Here is a 23070-nt window from a genome sequence, read left to right on the forward strand (position 1 = left end):
AGTCGCAAGCAAGGCAAAAGAAAAAAGAAAAAAAAAGAAAAAAAAATCAGAACTATACAGGGGAGAAACTGGACCAAACCTTGGCCAGGTGATCAAAATGAACATCACCAGCAAGGGACAGGTGAGTGTCATGTACCCCCAGGTGTGCTGCTCTGAAGAAGGACACAATATGTTCTCTGCGGTATTTTGGCCAAGAATGAATAAGCAGAAACTAGTCACAAGGAAACATCGGACAAATGCAAAATTATAATTTTATTTTTAAAAGGGGCAGGAGGAATTCTTGGTTATAGTCCCACAAAATGGCAATGCCATAAAAGACAAAGAAAGGCTACAGCAATGTTCTAGATCAAAAGAGGTTAAAAGAGACAGGACAACTAAATGAAACTTCTGACCTTCGCTGGACTCTGTGCTGGAAGGAAAAAAAAACACCGTGAAAAGACATTATTGTTTCGACGAGAAAATTGTATGTACGATCAGAGAAAAGTATTACCAATGTAGAACTGACTGAGCTTGAAAACCATACTGTGATTATGGAAGAAAATATCCCTAATCTTAGTAAATACATGCTAAAGTAGTTAGGGTAAAGGACGATGACACATGTAATTTAGCTCTATTGTCTCCTAATCCAGACCTATTTTTGCAAATAGATTTTAAAAATGAAACCAGAGTCCTCTTGGACCTACAATTCTGTTATCTGCTTTTTCAGCTAATATATTATTAACACCTTTCAATGTCACTTGTCGTTCTTCTACAAATTTAATGGCTCCTCCATAGCGTTTCATTATATGGATATATTTTATTTATTTTTAAATGGCTCCGTATCAAAACAAGGAAAACTGGTTGTAAAATATTCAAACAATAATAGGGAATATAGAGTAGAAAGTGTAAGTTTTCCTTCTCTATCCCACTGATCCCCACTCCTCACAATCATAGTTATGTGTTTGCTTCTACATAGTTCTGCTATGTAACTTATATGTAATGTAATTTATTTTTCTTTAAAGGAATGGGGGGGCATACTGATCCACCGCTTTTCATATACAATATACCATGGACACCATTCTGAATCTATCCATCCCTTTTTAATGCACAAGAATCAAGGAGTCACATTTGGCTCTTGGCTTGAGCAACTGGGAGGATGGTAGAGCTATTTTGGGGAATTCGAAGATGCGAAGAGAAAGAAGCAGGTTTTGGGGTTTTGGAAAAGTCAAGGGCTTCATTTCAGACTCATCAGACCTGACGCCAAGTGGCAATGTTGCGGGGGCGTGTGGTCTTGTGAACGTAGAGCTCAGGGAGCAGTGGGGCTGGGTATAAAATCGCAAGGGTCAGCAAGAAGAGAACAGAGGGGATGCGAATCCCCAGCTATGGTCCCCGCTGCTGAGGAGGAGACGTGGCTTCAGAAAGGGTGTGATCTTCAAGTCGCCCCAATCCTCCCCCAACTTCCTGATGGCTCCCGGCACTGGGTCTATACATCATCTACACTGAGTCTCCACGTCGTCTGAAATGGGCCTGTTTCAGTCACTTGCATTGCCTGCCAGGCCACTGAGGCTTCGTGCTTTGTGACCATGGTGTATTGTCAGGAATTATTCAGGAATATAATCTAAAGCTTGGAACCAAAGCCAAAGGAGGGCAGCTTGTCACTCCCGTGTCCTACTGGAATATCGTTTAAGAGGCCTGCACCAGGACTGTTACATCATCCGGGGGAATAGATTCATTTGACTTACCATTTACAGTGTAGGTATGTATGTATGCAGCGTGTGAAAGTACGTGCTAACTTGCAGATTTGGGGCAGGTAAAGATGCAACTCCATTGCCTGTGGTTTTATAGCCCCGTAGGGCATTAGCTAGTTTTGAACGTGGCCCGAGAAAAGCACACTGTGATGCCTATTGGTCTCACCGTAACTAAACTATTCCTTACCAGGGTCTCTCACTGAGACTCCCCACAAGGAAATCTCAGGAACATCTGTCCCTCTCCACATTCTGGGGCCACCGTTCCCCAACATCTCCCCGTTCGGGCCCATGAACCAGGCCTCCCTTTCCTGGCTCTGGGGTCCTGGCCAGCCTGGATCAGCACAGCTCTGGCCATGCTGGGGAGCTGCGTGATCCTGGAGAGAGATCTTCCCTCTTGTGCTAGGTCCTTCCTTTGGCTCTGGAGAATGTCCTTCTAGTATACCTTCGACCATTTTCTCTCTTCCTTTTACTCTTTTTCCTCCTTCAGGAATTCCTAAGAGATGTTGGATAGCTTGGATGTTGAGCTCCTAGTTTTTTTTTCCTCTCTCCCGTTTTCCATTTGTGTATTTTGTTCTGCTTTCTGAAAGTATACACCGACTTCGTATGACAGCACTTTTATTGGATGTTTTATTTTTGTAAAAAAACTGATAATCAGGAGCTCTTTTTGATCTTGTTTTTTGTTGTTTTGTATTTGTTTTTTTGTTTTTCCATAGCATCCTGCTGTTTTATTTCCCTGGGGATATTATAGTTGGGAGTTACTATTTTTAAAAAATGTTCTCTTCTTTCTTGCATTGTCTGTATTTCTTGTTTCCTTTCTTGGACTGGCTGACTTGTCCTCTCCCTTTCACAATGAAAGTTTGCTTTCTTTTTTTTTTCTCCTTCGTTTTGTTCGTTTGTTTGTTTGTTTTTGAGTCCATAGGAGCTTTGTTATCACTAATGAAGCAAAGGCCTGGGGAAATTCATATCCAGTTTCTATTATTTGTTGGAAGCTTTCCTCAACTGTCCAAGGGGTCCTGGCCATCTGTGCTTTTGCACGTGGGTGTGCACACGCGCAGGACACGCTGATTGGTGGATGCATTCTTTGCATTCGAGAGATATCTGGAGGTCTTTTTTCCAAAGCCAGTTTTTCCAAAGAAGGATGTTCCAGTCAGCTACTTGGAAGATAGCCGCCTAGCTCTGGGCATTCTGGGAGCAGTGAAGGCACTGTGGGGTAGGCACTACTGAGGACGGAAGCTCACTTTACCCCCGTCCACCTGCTGACCACCCCATACCTCACAGGGCCCTCTCTGCTCTGCCTGCTGTCCCCGAGTCCGGTTGATAGCTGGTTCTATTCCTCCAGAGAACGAATGTCCAGTTCCTTAAAAGAGATGAGGGGTAAAGAGAAGTTTCCTGGCTGTGTATGCAGAGTGGGGGCAGTGCGGGGGGGAGGCTGGGGTGTGGTTCCCTCATGTCCAACCTGGTGCCATGGCTCTGTCTCCCATCATGCTGGACCTCCCAGCCCTGAGCCTCTTGGGGTTCCTTGGGGCTGATCAGTTCATTTCGGATTTAACTGCCCCTCTGCTCTGCTATTGTAGTTGACACTCCTTCATCAGCTTCCATCTGCCAAAGCCTTTCAAAGTTTCTTATTTACCGATGTCTCCTCCCACATTAATTTTGTCCTTATAGGTGATAATCTTGTTAGTTCTTTCCAGACAGTATAGTTGTGTTTGGGGAGGAATAAATAAACGTGCGAGGTCAATATTCTTTGTTTAATTAGAAGACTAGTTTGTTTTAAAAATCTAATTCTATTGATTCAATATTTATTTTGTAAACTGCCTGATAGTAGGATTTTTTCCTGATTAAATATTTATTATCGATCTCTAGTTTTTACTGCTTCGAGGCAGAGAACGTGGCCCAAACTATTTCTTTGGGCAACTTGCTGAGGTTTTCATATCTCATTATAGCTAACTTTGGGTAATGTTCCAAGTACTTGAAAAGAAGGCGTGCTCCCTAGATCAAGAGCTTGATGGATCCCTGTTTATTAAACCCTATTAATTATTAAAATCCTCTAGGTTCTTATTGCCTCCTGAATCTGTAATATACCAACACTGGTGGTGTGTCTGGGTCAAGCGCAATTGCATTTCTGTCGATTCTTTGCGTTTCCAGGTTTTGCTCTCTGTTTGACGCTTCTTGATCCACTTGCGGAGGTTCACGGCTTCAGTGCCTTTGTTACGAATGTCTCCTGTCCACGTGAGATTCAATCCCTGTCATTGCTATCTCCGTGGATTTTGTGGATTGTGTGGCATCGCCCCAGCAGAAGGATGACAGTCCCTGATCTTGGGAACGGGGGACGGCGGTACAGAAGCACCGAGGGAGCCCGCGGGTCTGGCAATGGAGTGGTGGGCTGGGGGAAGAACGGGAGGTGAGGAGGGGAGATGGCAGGTACCTGGAGGCAGAATGAGGCTGGCTGAAGGGGACGGAAGAAAACCCAGCCTGCAGCAGGTGAGGAGCAGGTGGCGGCCTGGTACCCCGGGAAAGAGCAGTGAGGCTGAAGATTTCGGAGTGATTAAAGCAGCAAGGGGTGAGAGGGGATGGCTCTGGCCAAGGGCTGTCTTGGGGAGCAAAAGGGTCACTTCTATTCCTGCAGGGATGAGGGCTGGGGTGGTAGCCCGGTTGGTGGGGAGCCAGGGCAGGGTCAGGGGGTCGTCTTGAGCATCCTCCCCCGGAGGGGTAGGAGGATGGCTCTCGGAGCGGGGAGATCTGAGAAGAGGTCCAAATCTGCCTTAGCCTCCTTGGCGCAGCAGAGAATGTAGGAGGCAGGAACCCACAGGGGCATTGTTGTTCTCTGGCAATGCTTAGCCACCCAGAGACTGGGGGCCATTGGGAGGACCCAGGGCTGATGTGGTCAAAGTATAGGGTCCAAAGAGGGGCCAAGGAGGCAGATGCAGGTGGGGAAGACATGAGCCTGGGAAGGAGAGGGCCCATCTGAGGGTGGACCACGGCATTAACGTGGTAGATGATCGGGAGGGGTCCTCACAGGAGACTGGAAGTTGAGAACCCAAGGGGCTGGGGCGCTGGGCAGGTGGCTGAGGTCACCGGGCTGATGGTGGGAGGTGGACTGGAGGGTGCAGAGGGCAGGCAGAGATGGCCATGTGGGGCAGGGATGGGGAATTAACACGTCCTAATGGCTGAGTGTTGAGCACTATGGGTTTGGGGAGCAGGATGACACCCTACCACCCCTCAGAGAACCGTATGGGGTTCGAGCTACCTCAGGGCTAGAACGAGGGGCACTGTGGAGTGCTGGGGGAGGCTGGAGCAGGAGCAGGCTGGTGAGGGTGAACAGATGCCTGTGGCTCTGTGGCACCCTGCCACCCTCCCCCCAAACCAGCCCTCCTATTGGTTTCAAGGAAAAGCACAGGAGCAGCCCGGGGGCTCCTGAAAATGCTGGACAGCTGGGGCCCAGGTCCTTGGCAAGGAGCCAGAGACACCTGTGCAGATGACAGACCAGGGTGTCCATCTGGCGATCTGACCAGACAGCCCTGCCCTCCATAGACTCTCGGCCCCTATGTGTTGTTTCTGAGGGGTTGGGCTGGGGCTGGGGCCTGGACTTGTCCCCTCTAAGAGTTACTGTGTGGTACCTGGGACCTGCTGAGTAAGACGCAGGGCTGCAAGGTCACCTGTGCACAGGTGCAACCCAAGGGGCTTAGGGGCAGATTTGTTCCTAGCAAAGGCCCTGGGTTCAGCCTTGCAGGTGGGTAAGGCTTGAGAGAGCACCAGGAGCCTAGGCTTAGTCCAACTCAGCCATGACCTGCTGGGGACTCTGGGCCAACCTCTTCCCCTCCCTGTCCCCTCCTGGAGGCAGACATCAGCTGAGGGGACAGCATCTAAGCAGAGCCTGGCAGGCGCTGGTCTCTGCTGCAGGGAAAGTGAGGGGCTGTGCTCCTTGAAGGCTGCGAGACCAGCAAAGACCTCACTTCCGAGCCGGTCGGAGCCAGTGGGGACGGCCTAAAGGGCTCATCTGCTCCACTTCCTGGAGCAGAGGGACCCCGGCCTGGAGGATCACTTAGTGAGCTGAGACCACCAGCGCCACCAGCTTTGAGGGTCCACAACTGCCACCAGGATGAACTCAGTGCTAGGCCCCTTGGTAAAGGACAACATCAGCCCACGAATTGTCACCCTTGGAGAATCTCCTGAGACACCGCTGAATGGAGAGGCGAGTCAGGCTTAAAATAGCTAAATAAATCTTTAATATTTCTAATTGCAAATGTACAGAAATTGCACAGCCACACAGTCTTAGAACACCAACAACTTTCTCTGTACATTATTACATAGTTAAAAGTCGCAGCTGGAGGGGAGACTCCGGCCAAGACTCCAACATTTGTAGTTTTGTCCTTTTTCACATACTTACAAAAGGGGGCACAGGGAGGTGGAGTGGGAGCTGGGGAGGCTTTGGGACTGAGTGTGTAGAAAAGAGAGGGGCTGTTTCCCCGGACGGTCTGCCTTCCGCGGACAGATGGGGCGGGAGGAAGAGGTGCGCCCCAGGCAGACGCGCCGTGGGGCCGGGGGGTGTGGCGTTCTGGCCTTGGTTCCCCACCCCCCGTACTGGGCAGTTGGAAAAGAGAGTCTTCACTTATAGGAAGTTTGGCAGTTTCCTTCACCTTAAATGTAAAAGTTAAGCAAAGAAGTCAGGCCTCTCCGCATTGGCAAAGGAGGGGAGAACCTTTTCCAGCCGAGTCTGGGGTTCTGGGGACCGTGGTCCTCCACGAGCGGGGACTGCCTTCCCTCACTCCCCCTCCTGCCAGGCCCTCGGGCGACCCGGTCCTGCCTGCGGGCGGCGTCTAACACTGGGACACAGGTTCTAGGCGGCCCGAGCAGGAGCCCCCTTTGCTGGGACACAGGTTCTAGGCGGCCCGAGCAGGAGCCCCCTTTGCTGGGACACAGGTTCTACGCGGCCCGAGCAGGAGCCCCCTTTGCTGGCCCAGCCCGGGCCCACGTCTCCATTGCCCCCACTCAGGCAGCACCTCTGCGAAAGCAAACGAATAAATGCACGGGCAAGGAAAAGACCCCGACGCCCAAATCCCAGACCTCTTCCTCCTGCCCAATACTGTTCTCTAGATTAAAAAATAAAATACAAACCATCGGAGAGCAGCGGTCCCGGGCAGCCCTCGGCAGCACCAGGACGGAAAGACTATGTACAACCATCAGGTGAAGTAGTTACATTACAGTCAAACACCAAGAACATTTACAAAAATTGTCAGACTTGCAATGCAGATAAAAATCTGTGAAGAGTCTGTACACTTTTACAGTTTTTGCACTAGGTTAATAAGGTTCTCGGCCTGAGAGCTCACGGCCCAGCCAAGGGCCGCCAGCACCGGCCACCACACTGACCTCCTGTGCCCTGTGGGGCCCTGGGAACCTCCCCTTGTATTGCTAAGAGGTGCTCAGTCCGAGGTCGCTCTACGAGGCATCGGGCGGGACAGGAGTGGGGTGGGGAGGAGGGGAGGGCTCCCTGGGCAGTGGGAGTGGGGTGGGGGGCGGGGAACCAGAGGACTCAGTGGGGCCAGGCCCTGCCTGTGAGCCCAGGAGCCGGAGCAGGGCCTCAGCGCCCGTGGCCTGCCTTCCTGAGGTCTGTGACCCTCGGGGGCTGCCCTCACCCCGCCAGCACGTCTCTGGCCTAAGTGATCTACAGGTTGTATCTAAGAGGCCATCCTCAGGGCGCTGGCCCGGGACAGGGTGCTGTGTGGACGGGCCGCCCCTCCCGCATGCCCCCTCCTGGTGGGCTCTGTGACTGCGGGAAGGGCGCAGCATTTTCCCCAGGGTCTCCTCAGCTTCCTGAGGCTGAGGCAGAGGAGTGGCTCTGGCTTGGCCCTGGCTCGGCTGTGGATGCCCTGGCTCTAGTACCCAGGGCCAGGGCCGGGAACAGGGAGGGACCCAGAGAGACCCTAGCTCCTGTCCCTCTACATCCCGCAAGTGGGGGGCGGGGAGGGCTGCAAAACTACAGAGCAGCCTAGAGCTGAGGAAAACCGGCCCCAGCTGCGGGGTGTGCCCCTCGCCTGTCTGCAGTGCCTGGGTCCTGGGCTGGGGGCCCGGGAAGGGTGAGGAGGAGGCCGGCCGCACACACGGGGCCTGGTGCAGGCCGCTGCTGTCTTGGAGAGGGAGCAAGTCTAACATCCTCCGGGGCCGCTATTTCCCATGCAGTGCGCACGCTCAATTTAAAAGGCCCCTGTGTTCCAGCAAGCGAGCAAGCGGGCTTTTGTTTCTAATGCATACTGTGAAAGGAAAAAAAATCACAGTTATCCACCTTCTCAGGGCCCACGGGCATTAGAATTTTTTAACCATCAATCAGGAAAGACTAGCCTTTGTCTCAGGGTGAGCACCAGCGGCCACTCCCTGCAGGGCCACAGAAGGACAAGTGGCACACACAGTGCCATCTGGGCCAGCTCTGCCCGTATCTTTGGCTTCGGGAGCCCCAGAGCATCAGCCTGGGCCTGGGTGGCAAGAGAGGGAGGCCCAGATCCTCCCCACAGGTGTGAGAGCTCAGAAGACAGAGCCGTGAGCCTCGCTGGGTCTTTTTGGCAGAACAAATAAGGTGGGGAGGAAGAGGAAGGCAGGAGTGTGTAGACAGGTATGGGGTGAATCCTGGGCTCCTCACAGCGGGCAGGGACCCCGACAGGCTGCATGCAGTGGCAGGAGCTGAGCGGGGCAGGGGACACGGAACTCTGGCAGCTCCATCCTCCCCACCCTCTCCCTGCCTGCTTACACACCTGTCAGCTCCTGGAACTGAGGGGCAGGTCCCACAGGGCAGGGGCCTGGCTGCCAGGGAGCCCGGGCCCCTAACTCTTAATCCCCCACGTCTCCGGGCAGCTCCCTCCCTGGGGAGCACGGGGGGCGGGGGATACATGCACTTGGCCGGGCCAAGAAGGAAGGGTGACACACACCAAATTCAATAACCAACAGAGACATGTTTTGGCCGGCCCCCTGCTCCCACCAGGATGTCCCACTGCCCGAGTGCAGTCTCTTCGGCCTGCACCCAACACGCTTCTCAGGCGGAAGCGGGGGGCGGGCTCCCGCTGCGATGGTCTCTCGGCTCCCTCTGTGGCCGCCTCCTGGACCGTGGGCGGAGGGCACGGGGAGACGAGCCTCGGCCTCTTTGCCCCCTGCGCTGGGGCTGCAACTGTGGGGTGCTCCTCCCCAGGCTGGGGCCCTGCCCTGGGCCACCACAGTCCTCCCTCTCCTCGGGCAGGTTAACAATTGCTGCTGTTTCTGAACTCGCCGTTCTCAGTAATCTGCAATTTGGTGGGGTTGGTGGGGGAGATGCCGTTACGGGCCTGCATGCTGTACCTCTCTTTCAGCTGGGTCAGGGCGCTCATGAGGCGGGCGTTGGCAGCGTCCAGGGAGGCGATGCGCTTCTCCTGCGGGCAAAGAGGGCGTGAATCGGGGTCAGGGGGCCTCCCTGGGGCTGTGTGTCCTACGAGAAGTGCGGGGACTTGGGGGGGTGGGAGGGGAAGGTGGCCTGGACGAGATGCCGGGATGCGGGGAGCACGCCACATGCGAAGGGTGGGTAAGGCGCTGAGGCTGAGGCGCAGCAGACGAGTTTGGGAGGAGGTGGCCTTGCCATCGTGGGCCACCACCTCCTTGAGTCTGCCTCCCCAAGATCTCTGTCCGACCCCCTGCGTCTCGTCCCAAATAGAGAGCATCTCTAGCGGTCATCCGGTAGCCACCCGAGGACCAAGGGCAGGTGCTCTGTTCACGTGCGTGTACACGTGACACATAGGTAACAGCTCCCGGTCAGGGCGCGCCATTTACCGTCTGAGCAGAGCCTGGCCCTATTCTAAAGCAAGTAAGGAGAAGAGGGCGCACCCCTGGGTGAAGGAGAGCGGAGGCCAGACTCTCTAACGTGTCTCCCCTCTCAGTGCACTTGGGAAGATCAGCTCTGAACGAGAGATCCCCTTCCCCTCTGCCAGCCTGTGTCACCCCCAGCCCTCCCAAAAGCTTCCACTCTTTGGTAAACAGCCCTGGTGAAAGGTGATACCCATCGGGTTGCCCCAGGAGGGGAGGGGTTGCCCCACCCCTGTCAACAGCCTGTCCTAGTGAGCTTGTGGTCCACCGAGACCCTCGAGTCTGACTTCTTGGAGCAGAGATCCTGCTTTCTTATTCCTCCACAGCTTTGGTAGTGGGGCATGACTGAAGATGGGGAGAAGCCAGAATCACCCCCACTCCTTATCCCACGTCTTTTACCACCTGTGGCTGACCAAAAGGCCAGCGCCCCCCACCTGGGCATCAATGATTTTCTGCTTGGAGTCTACAGCTGCCTGCATCTCTGCGTGGTCCTTCTTCAGCTCCTCCTCCACTGACATCAACCTGTGACCAGAGACAAGGGCAGTCAGGCTGGCACTTAAGGGAGCAGATGACGAGGTGGGTGTGGGGCCTCGTGGGCCCAGGCCATCGTGCCTGCACAGAGGCGACATGCTAGGAGAGCCTCTCCTTGGTCCCCGGAACTCCTGCATCTGCCTGGGACAGACACCCCTCCCCTGGCCCCCGGCCACGGACATGGGCTACATCTACTGCTTCCTTACACTTCTCCCTTCTCCCGCCTATGCTGTTCCCAAATCCCCAGAAGCCCCTGGAGCTGCCTCTTTCCTGACGTTCTTCCAGGAGCCAAGGCGGGTGGGAGTGGGTGTTGGATCCTTTCCATCCCCCAGTCAGGCGGGTGGTATAAAGTCATGGGTCCTGGGGCACGGATGGGAGGACAAAGGCCCTGGAGGGCGCTCGAGCGTCTCCCTGCCTCCGCATTCACGGAGGGTGTGCCAGGCACTCGAGGTAGAGAGACGATGTGCAGTCCTCTCCCTCGAGGAGCTCACGCAGCAGCAGGGACACAGGCAGGCAGGCAGGCAGACAGCTGCCACGCCCTGCATGGGAAGCTCAGGGGCCGTGGGGACAGAGAGCGGGAAGAAGCTAACTAACCATCCTGGAGGGTGAGGTGGAGGCGTGCACACACGAACTGGACCTCTGAAGGACAAGCAAGGTCTGCAGGTGGGCAACGAGCAGAGAAGAGGAGGAATGCTGCCTGCCGAAGCTCTGAGCTAAGGCAGGTGTGGGCCTGTCACCAGCTGCTCCTTGCCTGAGACCCTTCCTGCCCTCATCCTGCCTGTCTTTCACACACCCGTCAATCACTCTCGACCACGCCCATCTTCCAACTCAATTCTTTTAGCTTCGGGACCCCACATGCTCTCGGTTTGCCTGCTAGCTTCTAGGCCTTGTCCGGTCTGTCCCTAGGATGTCGGGGCTCCATGAGGCTGCCTCACCCTCCACAGCTCTCACACTACACACACTGCTCAGGCGGGCTTCATTTCCATCTCTACCATCACAGCTTCTCCAGTCCAGCAGAGCAGCCCCATGGCCCTGAGTGAGCACCTGGCCCACAGCACAGCAGATGCACAGGGAGGTTAATGGTGCGGGGGCGGGAACCACACAGGGCTGCTGCGAGAAGTCAGCGGGGTCAGGGGTCAGACGCACTAATCAGGAGGAAGGGGTATGGGGCCGTGCCAAAGGGGGTTCCTTGTTATAGGAACGCGGACATGGAGCAAAGCCTGTGAGAAGGGTAGGGGACAGTAGGGGAAGACAGGCAGTAGATGGTATTGTCGGATTTACCCTCCTGCCATCAAGGAAAAAACAAACAAAAAAACTAGAAAACCAGGCAACAGGTGTGAAACCAAGGCTTCCAGACACCGAACGGGCAGGGCAGTGGTGACCCCTGGGAGACCGGAACACGCGAGGTGAGCCCCGCTGTCTGGAGTGTCCACGCCACACAGAAAGAGAGAAGGGACCTCCCGGAGCTGAGGAGACCCAGGAGGGCAGGGAGGCAAGACGGGTAGGATTTGTGGGACCAGGCTGGAGAGGAGGAAGGTGCAGAGAGAACACCCATCTCCTGAGGGGCCCTCCGGGTCTCTGGCTGAGGACTGGCCTGCAAGACTCAGAGAACACAGCCAGGCCGGGGCACGAACCATTGGGAAGGAGTTCGCACAACCCCCTCGGGAATACTTCTGCTGCTTCCAAGCACAGTGGGAAAATGTGCTAACGCCAGGGGCCTCAAATAGAATCCCCAGAAGGAAAGTGCTCCAACGGCAGAGCCACATTAGATCTGGATTAAAGGCTGTCCAGGACCCACCCAACGAAGCTTTACTGTAAGCCTCAAAAGAATCTTTAAACTGGTTCCAAGGAACCTCACTGTGACCAGGACAAAACCCAAAATATGAGAAGGGACACAGAACAACCGGCATCTAAATTTCGCAATGTCTGGCATCCAACCAAAAATCACCAAACACGCAGAACAGTAGGAAAACAGAACCCATAACAAGGAAGAGGATTAGTAAAAACAGACTCAGAAATGTCACAGATGACAGAATTAGTAAACAAGGACATTAAGACAACTATTATAAATATATTTCAAGTGTTCGAGAAAATCGAGGAGAGCAAGAGACTGATGAGAAGAAATGGATGGGATTTACACCCAATTTAAAAGAATCTAGAGGCAAAAACGCAATATCTGAAATGAGAAAATACTGGATTGAATTAACAGCAGATTAAGACACTGAAGAAGTGATCCGTAAACTTGAAGACACAGTAACAGAAATGATCTAAGACTGGGGAGGTGTTGACTATAAACCCACAGATCCAAGAGCTCAACAAACCTCGAAAACATCAAGAAAACCACACCAAAGCACAACATGATCAAGTTATCGGCCATCGGATATAAAGAAGTAAATCTTTAAAAAGTCCAGAGGAAGAAAGGACATTACGTATAGAGGAACAAAGGTAATGACAGGGTGCCTACTACTATAGCCAGAGTGACGGCCACGTCACAAAAACGGTTCAGCTGTCACAGAAGAGCTGACTCGTTGCAACAAACACCGTGTGGCCTGAAAAGCTTAAAACACTCATTATCTGCAACTTTATAGAAAATTTCCAACCCCTGTCCTAAAGTGACGACAAAGAAATAGAGTTAGTAAGCCAGCGGAGGAAATAAAATGAAATCGTAAGAAATACTCAATATAAAAGAGGGCAGGAAAAAAGGGGAACAAAACAGTACAAAAAAGACGAAAAGCAAGACAATAGGTTTAAACGTATTTATATTGACAATTACGTTAAATCTAAGTCGTCTCAACATTCCAATTAGAAGACAGAAAAGTGTCAGATGAAAAGCAAAAACAGCAAGGTGTCTAAACGAAACTCACTTTATGTAGAGACACACGGATGGGTTAAAAGTGTTAAGTATGAGGAAGGATATACCTGACTAACACCGTTTAAAAGGAAGTGAGGGCAGCTGTGTCAACATCAGACATTTCAGAGCAAGGAGGGCTCAAAAAGGGGATCTGATGATGATAAAGAGAACAGTTCGTTAACAGTATTCATCGCAACCCTAAATGTGTGTGCGTCTAACGACAGTGTTTCAGTGCGTATAAAACGAAAACCAACAAAGACAGACAAATTCGTACTTTTGACTAGAAACTTCGATATTCTTTTCTTGGTAAACAAGTAGGAAAATCAGTGAAGATACAGAAATCCTTGAACAATACCATCAACCAAATTGCCCTAAGTGGCATTTACAATCAGGGAGGAAATACAGCAGGATTGGTTAGTAGAAACAAACGTGCTAACTAAGCCGCTGGAATCAGAGCCTGCACCTCTCAGAGGACAGACACAGTGAGCGGGAGGCGGTTAAGCTGGAAAACGTTTTTCCCTTCTCAGAACCACACATGCGGAGTTGGCCAAGAGCAGAGCGGGCGGCCAAGTGAACAGTAGGTTCCTAGTCACCCTGGTTATAAGCCTGCTGCTTACCATTACCTATGAACAAACACGCAGGTAAACCAACCAAACAGCAATTAGAAGCAGAAAAGCAGGCATTCTGAACAGGGGGGCCGTGGGAAAGGTTTCTGCAGTGGGTAAAGCATGAGGCCAGGTGGCGGAATGTCCGCACCTGTGAAATCTGTCCAGGTGACAGGCTCTTAGACCATGTAAACAAACAAGCTTTAAATTGACACTGTCTCTCTTGTACCTGGTATTAGTCATAAGGAAGTAAATGCCAGGATTGGGACTGTGGGTTCACTTAGATGGTACACCGTCAATAAAGAGCATTAAAACCAATGGTCCCCCTGGAAATCTTCCTGCGTAACCCACAGGCACCTTAAAACTCAACACATTCAAACCTGGCATGGCCACCCCCTCCCTCCTCACCCAAACTGCTCCCCTTCCCAAGTTTCCCATCTCAGTAACTGGCACCACGATACACCCAGACGCTCTTAGTAGAAGCCTAGAGGTTATTCTGTCTCCTCCTTCCCTCTCGCGCCTCCCATCTTCACCCACTGAACGTAACAGACATTCATTCTTACTTTTCCTGCCCCGAACTTGGCATCCCAATCCTGCTTCTAAACTCCCCAGAGAGCATTTACCAAGGAAACGTGACCCCCAACAGGGCCCACAGGCCCTTCGTGAGCTGGGCCTGGCCGACCTCACTTCCGCCGGGCCCAGCTTTGCCTCTTATTGTCCATGCACACTGTGACGTGTGGGGATCCCCACACTCCGGCTGCCCCGTACCTCCCAGGCCTGTGCCACGCTGTCCCCGCCTCCTAGGGCACTCACTCTTTCCCCTCCTGTAGCCACACTCGGCGCACCCTGCCGCTGATGGGCCCCTCCCCTGACCAGGAGCCTCCTGGAGGGCAGTGGCCAGGGCTGCCCGCTCTGGGCACGCGGGGCCGGGACTGGCTCCCGCGCAGGGACGGGGCGCCCTCACCTGCTGATGATGCCCTTCATCTGGATGTCCTTGTCCTCCTGCTGCCGCCGCAGCCGCTCCTCGCCCTCCTCCAGCCGCGCCTGGTACTCCAGCACCAGCTTCTGCGTCGTCTCCTCCTGGCACTTGAACAGGGTCTCGTACTCCTCCAGCTTCTTGTTGGAGATGCGTAACTTGTCCTGCAGCACTGCCAGGTCCTGCCAGGAGGGCGGCGTGCCAGGAGCACAGCGCCCAGGACAGAGAGCACAGCCTCGTGAGCCGGAGCAGCAGCAAGCACGGCGTGGGAAGGAGCCCAGCCTGAAACGCCCCCGCGACGGTCAGCACCCCACAGCTGGCTTCACTCAGCGAGGAGGTGCCGAGCACTGCCCCCCATCTGGGGCTCTCTCCACGCCAAGCTCCCCCAGCCTGACCTTACACCTACTGAGAGAGCATGAAGACTCAAACCCAGATCTCGGAAGTAAAGGTTTAACTACGGTCCTGACCTTTTTATTAAAAGGTTAAAACGCGCTTGAGTATGTTATGGAGATCTGACCGTGCCCCGTGAGGTAGGAGCTCTACTAGAGGGGAAACTGAGGCCCACAAGGCAAAGTGACCCAGTCACACAGAGTAGAGTGACTGACAGGTGAGGCAAGATCCCAGCCTCCCAGCCTCTATCTGACCCTGAAGCCGGGGTGGTGGTGCAGGGCAGTGAGCACAGAGAGGTTAAGGGAAAGGTGGTCTTGGCTTTGTGGCTCTGATTCGGCCCAGCACGCTCAGCCTCTGGGGAAGAGAAGGAGACGTAAGGCAGCAAGAGAAGAAGCAGGCCAGGGGGCTGTGCGGGCTGGACAGAGGGCGAGGCAGGGTCAACGCCAGAATCGAGGACTTGGGGCCACGGTGCTGTGAGAACATACGGTTTGGGGAGGCAGGAAGGGTCTCTCCTTGAGTCCTTGGTAACAGGAACCCAACTCACTCAAGGGCAAAGGGCCACCCAAAATCAGGGGGCAGCAAAGCCAGAGAGACCCAGCTCAACCCCGAATGTAACCGCTGAAACAAAGCTGGACCCATCAGGCAGACTGGCTCTGTGAGAAATGGCCCTGACCCCATCCTAGGTCTTCTGCTTAGCTGGACAGAGGGGTGTGGGAAGGGCCTGACAGGCAGGACCAGGTCTCCAAGGAGCTCAGGCAACAAAGGCCTCCTAGATTTGCCTGTGAGGGTCAGCAGCAAAGATGGCGAAAGAAGCAGGAGCACATTCATCCAAGGGACAATGAGGAAAGAGGACACTCCAGCTGCAGCCTGACTTACAATCATTCGGGTAATCCCTGCCATTCACGAGTGGGAATTTGAGTCTCAAAAATGCAAAGCTTGGCCCCAGGTTCACGTAGGGAGCCTGGGGTGAGGCTGGCCCTCCTTGCTCCCCAGCCAAACCCTGGCTCTTAGAGCACTGTGCCCCATGTCCCCTGGTCCCCTTCACATAATTATGGTGAAAGCGGGTGGATGTGGTGGACCAAGGGGATGGTGGAGGGTGGCGGAATGCAGCATGGACATGAACCTCGCCCTAGGCCAGGAGAGGGAGGCTGCCACCCTGCCCACCCCCCATGCCCTTGCCGGGAGGCTGCTCCAGGCTTTCCTGGGGCTGAGAGGGTGAGCGCACCAGCAGTGAGAGGGGGAACTGTCTGGGGGACCTTGCACTGGTCCTGGGTTGACCTTGGCTTTGGCCTCCAGGAATAGACAAGAACCAGCCACAGAAGCAAGGCAGCTGTCACAACTAGGAGAATTCTGGAGAACAGAAGCACCCTACTGTCCCCCAAATGCTGGATGTGTGTGGTGGGGTAGGATGTGGATATTTTATAAAGATTTTTTTTTCCCCTGGGGGGAAGAAAACATTTCGGTAGCGATCTGACCCCTCACCCTAGCTCTCTCTCTCTCCCAGGCCCTGGTGGAGATGGGGGCAGGAAAAGAGCCAGGCCTCGGGCAGGCACAGGCCCAGAGTGGAGGAGGCCTGGCTGGGGGTGCTCCTCCAGCTGTCTCGGGGACCCGCACCTCCACCTCCTCATGCACGAGGCTCCCTCAAGGGTCTCCATGTGCCTCTTTGACATCCCCTACCCTCAAGTCCCAGATTCTCTGAAGCTCAGCTGCCCAGTCACTCAGGAACAAGGCCTCCCTGAGGTCCGATGACCAGCTTCCAGAGGCCTGGATTCACTATGAGTCCCAGCTGAGTCTCACGTGCAGCCCGTATGGGAAATGTCACGTCTAAGCTAAATCGCTCTTGCTGCCCTTCTTCCAGATTCCACTGACCACTGTCCTCACGTGAAACCAGGGGTTGAGAGGGGACTGGCCATCTGCGGGACTGAGAAGTGCCCTCATTCGGGGCTCGAGGGGAGAGAATCCTGCCAGCTGCCGAGGGAGGCAGCCCCGCCCTGCCCCGACCTGCCAGGGTCCATCTTTACCTTTTCTGCTTGGCTGAGCTCCTCCTTACTCCTTAGCCTATCCCTGTGGGGGGGGTCTGGGCCCAGGCCCTCGTCTTCTAACAACTGCGCGTTCATGGTCAAGAGCCAAGCGGCCGTGCGGTCCAGGGCATTGGGGCTCACGGGTGAAGGGCCCTACAATGAAACAACAGCTGTGAGGGGCTGGAGGGAGGCAGGGGAAGGGGTGGGAGTGGCACCTGGCGAGCCACAGGGACAAGTGGCTCAGAGGCATGGTGGGGAGGGAGGGGACCTTCAGCTGACCGGGCACCTAGTGATGCAGCCCCTAACCCAGGAAGCACCACCTCCCGGACAGCAGCCTAAGGCAGAGTCAAGAGCCCAGGTGGCCTCCTGAGCTTTTCTCTGCTACGCAGGTGAGAATGGGTGGTCTGGCCCTGGCAGACCAGGAGGTCTACCCAGAGCACTTCAGGTTCACATGCTGCGTGTGGCCCCTGGGTGACAGAGGACACCTAGGTTCCCTGGAAGCCGGCTCAGTGCAGGGCGGGGGCCTGTGGGGGGGCCGGTTTACTCCTACCCTGGATGGGGCTGTAACTCGCTTGGAAATGGAAATGGATTGGCCCCTCCTCCCTCCTTCTCCCTGATCCGGGTGTCTTAGGGAGAACTGACAGAGGGACCGTAAGGCCAGTGTCCCTGGTTCCCCGCATTTAGGCAGGGGCCAACGAGGCAGGCGCCAGTGGAGCTGCAAAGAGGGTGGAGACACGTGTGGCAGGCTGGTGGATGGGCGTCACTCAGCGTGGGATGGCAGCCGGAGCAGCGGCGGTGGAATGACCGGGGCGGGGAGCAGCGTGAGTGGGCGTGACGACCCGGCCCGCCCTCCGCCTGCGGCACTGACCTGCTTGTGCAGCGCGCGCGGCTTCAGCTCCGGGCTGTCGCCCTTGGAGGAGGAGGACTGCTGCCGGAGCCGGGCGCCAGGGCCCGCCCAGTCGGGAGAGGCCGACGCCAGGGTGCCGCTTGAGGGCCGCGGGTACTGCAGGGTGCTGAGCAGGGTGGGCGGCGTCCGGCCCCGGGGGGCTGGGGGCGGCGGCGGAGGCGGCGGCGGCGGCTGGTCGATGCGCCGCTGGGGGCCGGCGCTGTTCTGCCGCGGCACGGTGGGCGGCCCGCCCTTCTCCATCAGCGACATCTGGCGCCGCGCCAGCTCGCCCGGCCGTCGCCCCAGCTCCTCGGTGGCTCCGCCGTAACTTCCCAGCTTGGCGGCGGCCGCCAGCTCCTCACTGTTGCTATGGGAGCTCAGCGAGCTGTGGCCCTCGGAGCCCGAGTCGCCAAGGCCGCGGGGTGACAGCGGCAGGCCGGCCGCCATCTGATACACAGGGTTCTGGAAGGAGAGCGGGGCCAACAGCTGAGGCCGGCCGGGCGCGCCCTCGGAAGTGCCCGGCGTGGTCGGCGTCTGGCCTGCCCGCCGCACTGTGGCCAGCCCTGCCAGGCTCCCGGGGGCCGCCCGGGCCGGCCACCCGGCCACCAGCTGAGTTGCAGGGGCCTGCCCGTCGGTGGCGAGGGCGTCAGGGCCCGCCGGGGAGCCCGCCTCCCCGTCCAGCGTGCGGGCGTCTTGGAGGTCCATCATGGACAGGCTCTTGCCACCGTTGGCCATCTGAAGATCAGGCTCGTTGGCTTCCGAGTAACTCGAGCTGCGGGCAGGTGAGGGCTGGACCCCGGAGGACCTTGTGACAAAAAACAAGTCCTTGTTTTCGGGGGTTGGAGACGGTAACCGGGTGAAATCTATCAGACTGCAGGGAGACAAGCACACACAGGGAAAGAAGGGGGAAGAGAAGAACTGTGAATGCGGCCGAGGCGGGTCCGAACCGAGAGCCCCCGCCGACCTGCCGGGCCCGGCGGCCTGCGCCGGGGCTGGGGCGGGCGAGGGAAGGTGGGGCGGGGAGGGAAGGCGCAGGGGCAGCGAGGCTGGGGCAGTCCCGGGACCAGGGGCCCAGCGGCAAAACTAAACCCGAGCCTGGGCAGCTGGCCCTGGCGGAAGCCGCCACGGGGCCTGAGTGGCTGTGACGGCTGATCCTGAACAAAACCTCTGCGCTAGTGGCCAGAGCTGCCAGTGCCAGGCCAGGCTGCTTGGCAGGGCCTTTCCCTGCTCGGCTGCAGCTTGGGATGATGGGTGCTGAAGTCTGGAGTGTTCTGGAAAATTCCCCCCCTTATCTAAACCCGCAACGCAGTGGCTCTCGGCTATCCAAGGGTCCTGCGTGGAGAACTCCCGACTTCAAAGCCACGGGGGCTCCCTCTGCCTCTTGCCTCTTGCTCCTAACCAGACTGATAAGCAAAGTGGGGGCCTGGTGAAGCCTCCCCTGCCCAACCTCCTGCTGCCACCCCCTTGACTGACTGGCAGGCGGGGGCTGGCGTTCTTGCCAAAAACAAAGAATCAGAGGAGGATCCTCGGGGCATGACTCAGGCAGGGAGAGTCTGCGCCTGCAGTGGCAAGCTGCGCCCTGCCCTCCTCGGGTCTTCCAGCCTCTTCCGGGCCCCTCCCTGAAGCCAGCTCCTTGGAAGAAGGCACAACATGGCAGAGCCAGCTGGACTTGGGAGGGAAGAAGGTGGGGGTGAAACGGGCTCTGAGGGGGCTGGAGGCAGCCCAGACTTGGGGGTCTGACATGGGCTTGGAATGTGGCCTTAGCCTGGGATGGAGACAGGAAGTGCCAAGCCCCAGCTGGCGGAGCTGGGAGAAACCCAGGCCAGCCTTGAACCTGGTCAGGTCTCCTCAAAACCCACGTGCCTCTCAGCTACACTGTGTCCCCACCTGAACTAAGATTTACCTCACTTGGCAGGCTGTATGCACGAACGCTGGGACGCAGAGGGACCTGGAAGTGGCATGTGGCCTCTTCCCGGGCTTCCAGTCCTATGCACACCCCCTCACCCCGCCCGCCCCGAGTCTTGATCCCCATGCCCTTGAAAGAGTGCCCCTGCCACCACCGCTGGCTGGTCCGAGATGGCCCCTGGCAGGGAGGGGAGTGTGAGGGAGGCACAAACGACTCGGTATAAACCCCTATTTTAAAGAAATATCCTCATTTTGACATCATCACAGAACATCTGCCTCCTCCTCCACTGTGTGTGTTTTGTTTACAGGGCACTTGTCCAGGGGCTGACGGCTCAGAGCGAGGGCTGGGCCCCAACTCTCTTAGTTTCCTGGAGCTCAGCCTCAAAGCCTTATAGTCACCTGAGCTCCTACTAAAAACACGTGCTGCCCCTGAGCACCACTTCTGGAGACTGATTCAAGGCCAGGAAATGCCAGAACAGGTATTTTTAACATACATCTAGGTAATGATCTGGAGGTATCAGGGACCAGTCATTGTTCTTCAACAGAACATGCCATCTTTGTCCAGGCCTTTGTTTGTGCTAGTTCCTCTACCCAGAATGCCTTTTCCACCAATGGAAATGTTTCCTAAAAAGCTCAAAACTTTAGCCCTACCTCCTCCAGGCAGCCTTCCCTGATTTTTCCCCAAATGGAGGTTACCTGCCTAGGGCCTGCACAACACATTTGAGTCTCATCCAGGTTGTTTTATAGACCGCAGGTGGGCTGTACTTTGTCTGCACATGCACCCCGCAGCACCCAGCACACCTGGCAGCTCTTACCCAGAGAGATCATTCTCAATCACCATCTTCTGCAGCCCAGCTGAAATGCTACTGCTGCCAGAGCCAGGAGTGGAGGCCAGGTCGTTGCTCCCTGTGAGCGGCCCACTGCCCGGAGTGCTCAGTGCTGTGTGGACGTCCCTTAGGATTCGAGGCAGGGGCCCCAATTTGGATACGATGCTCTGCAAAGACACAACGAGGGGCAGGTGTAACCTGCTGGGGCCACCTGGGGAGGCCAGGCACACTACAGCCACTGTGGTTCAAAACCCCAGAGCACGCAGGCCCTCCTCCCCCACCAGGCAGCTCCGACAGGTCCAGGGCGGGGCAGGGGGGAGTAGAGCCCAGGAATCTGCAAAGTACATATTCATCGGCTCCCCATATCCTTCTGGGACAGAAGTACAAGGCCTAAAGGGACAACGCTGACCTAGTCCAAGCCTCTGACCCTTGTTCATCCTACTTTGGTGCCTCCCTAGACAGGAAAGCTCATGTGGAATCCAGAACTTCCCACACCCGCACCTCCCTACCCGAGGGGCTTCTGGGACGGCTCCTCCCACATGACCCGCTCCACAGGGAGGGACAGGGCCTGGCCCGCTTTGACACCTGAGCCCCACTGGCAATGGTCCGGGCACACAGCAGTCACCACATGCCTGTCAGACAAGTAACAAGTGGACGGTCAGGCAGAGGGTGACACCTTGGGCCCATCTTAACCTCACTGTCACAGAAAGACAGTGCCAAGGGTTCCGGGCTGCAGGGCCCAGCTGAGGGCAGGGGACTCTGCCTCCGCCTGCTTATGCACTGGCCTCCACACAGGACTTAGTACAAAAAGGAAGTGTGAGACTCATGTGGTCAACAGAGCAGAGACTCGAGGCTAACACAGCTCAACTTCACATCCTCGCTGCTACATCGTCAGCTCTGATGGCTGCTGACCATTGTGCAGATACAGAGGCTGGTGGCCGGCACAGGGCTCAGTCAGTGGTGGCAGCTGGAGTGACTGGTGTTGGCAGCAGTGGAGGGAGAGAAGGTCTTGGCCCTAGTTTCCACTCCCCCCCACCCCCCGAGTCTCTCGTAACCAAAGGGCAGTGGACATAAACGGGCAGAAATGACTACGACAGCATCTGTTCGTAGTGAAAAGCTGGAGTAACCCAAGTGTCCAGTAACAGGGGGCCGGCGAAATAAACTCCGGTCACATGAAGGGACAGTCTCGGGCTGTTAGGCAGGTCATGGCGGGGACATACGGGGTGCCATGGAAAGATGGCCACAACAGAGCGAGACATGCACACTGCAGTACACACGTGTTCTCACTTCAACGCAAACAAAAGAGGAAGAGGACCCTGTGCTGTGTGTGTGCTCCACACACACGCAGGTGTTATCTAGAAGGCTGCACACCAGAGTGACCTGAGTGGTCGTGTCCGGGAATGGGGCGGGAGCAGGGAGGCCGTCCAGCCCCGTTTCCGCAACAACTGCTTTCGTAAGGCGGTCTCTCTCAGATCTCTGGGAAAGCAAAAGATATTCTGGAAGCAGACTGCAGCCGGCCTCACCCTTGCTGCCAAGAACATGTTCACTGTGTGGGCTGGGGCTGCTGGGGGTACACTGGACCCCCGGGCCACAGAGGGCACACTCCAGATGGCTGCAGCAATGTCAGAGGTGTCTAGGGAATAACCGTTTCAACTGATGGTCCAGGGCGATTCTGGGAAGGTTTGTAACTTCCTGCCTGACACGTGGAGGTGGCAGCATTCTGTCTATCTCGTTCTTATCAGTGGCCTTAAAACCCAGAACGAGGACATTTTTGGAGAAGGAGCTAAATCTGATCACATTTCTCACAGGGGGGGAACACGCCTTCGTATGTGGAATCCACCCACACATCGCCGAGTGCATGGAACACAACTGAAGCCCCAGAACCCAGAGTGGGCTCCCCCGGCAGGTGCTGGCAAGCGAATGTGGCAGTCCCCAAAGGAACGGGGCCGGGGTCCCTGCGCGTGCTGACAGGGCCTGGGTTGGAACCCTGGGCTCTGGCACCGGGCAGGGCTGCCGATCTGCCCCACGTGGGGAACCCTTTGCCCGTCCTCTGTCCCATGGGCACAGGCACCTGCTCGAGCTGGCTCACGGCCTCCCAGAGCAGCGAGTGCAGGCTGGAGAGCTCGCGGCCCAGGTCGATGTAGCCCTCGAAGCCGGCGGTGTTGGAGATGGTCTCGGGGTTGGAGATCTCCAGCAGAAACCGCTGCATGTTGGTCCACTCGTGTTCCAGGAACTGGTTCATGAACGACATGTATTCTTCCTTGCTTCCAAACCTAGAGAGAGCAGAGAGGGTGAGCGCCTGGGTCCGAGGCAGGCCCGGGAAAGCCAGGCCCCACTCAGGAGCCCCCTTCACCGAGACACCTCCACCTTCTCAGCTCCCATCCTTCCTGGAGCACTGTGCCTGGCTCCTCTATCTCTCACTCCTCCCGCCGACCAATCTGCTGACTCAGGGCCCTCTTTCCTCATGGCCGACTCCATAGACTCTATCTTGCACCTAGAATGTTCCCTGGTCCTCACTCCCTCTCACTGCTAA

At 56.0% G+C, this 23070-nt stretch overlaps 1 protein-coding gene across 5 annotated transcripts in view; it reads right to left on the reverse strand.

The window, feature by feature from the left end:
* Positions 1-5930: 5930 nt before the first annotated feature.
* Positions 5931-23070, reverse strand: part of LOC107516304 (DAB2 interacting protein) — a 117238-nt gene continuing 100098 nt past the window's right edge. For 3 of the 5 annotated variants that reach the window (XM_036218286.1, XM_036218285.1, XM_036218287.1), the window contains 7 exons: positions 22609-22810; positions 20526-20704; positions 17788-18676; positions 16920-17072; positions 14497-14690; positions 9980-10067; positions 8951-9118 (listed from right to left, as the gene is read on the reverse strand). In XM_036218286.1, coding sequence (XP_036074179.1) covers positions 8951-9118; positions 9980-10067; positions 14497-14690; positions 16920-17072; positions 17788-18676; positions 20526-20704; positions 22609-22810 — 1873 coding nt within the window. Of the gene's footprint in view, positions 9119-9979; positions 10068-14496; positions 14691-16919; positions 17073-17787; positions 18677-20525; positions 20705-22608; positions 22811-23070 lie in introns of all 5 variants that reach the window. The other 2 variants (XM_016155920.2, XM_036218284.1) reach the window with 2 other exon arrangements.

The sequence above is a fragment of the Rousettus aegyptiacus genome, unplaced genomic scaffold (genome assembly GCF_014176215.1).
Source record: "Rousettus aegyptiacus isolate mRouAeg1 unplaced genomic scaffold, mRouAeg1.p scaffold_m13_p_3, whole genome shotgun sequence".
NCBI lineage: Eukaryota > Metazoa > Chordata > Mammalia > Chiroptera > Pteropodidae > Rousettus > Rousettus aegyptiacus.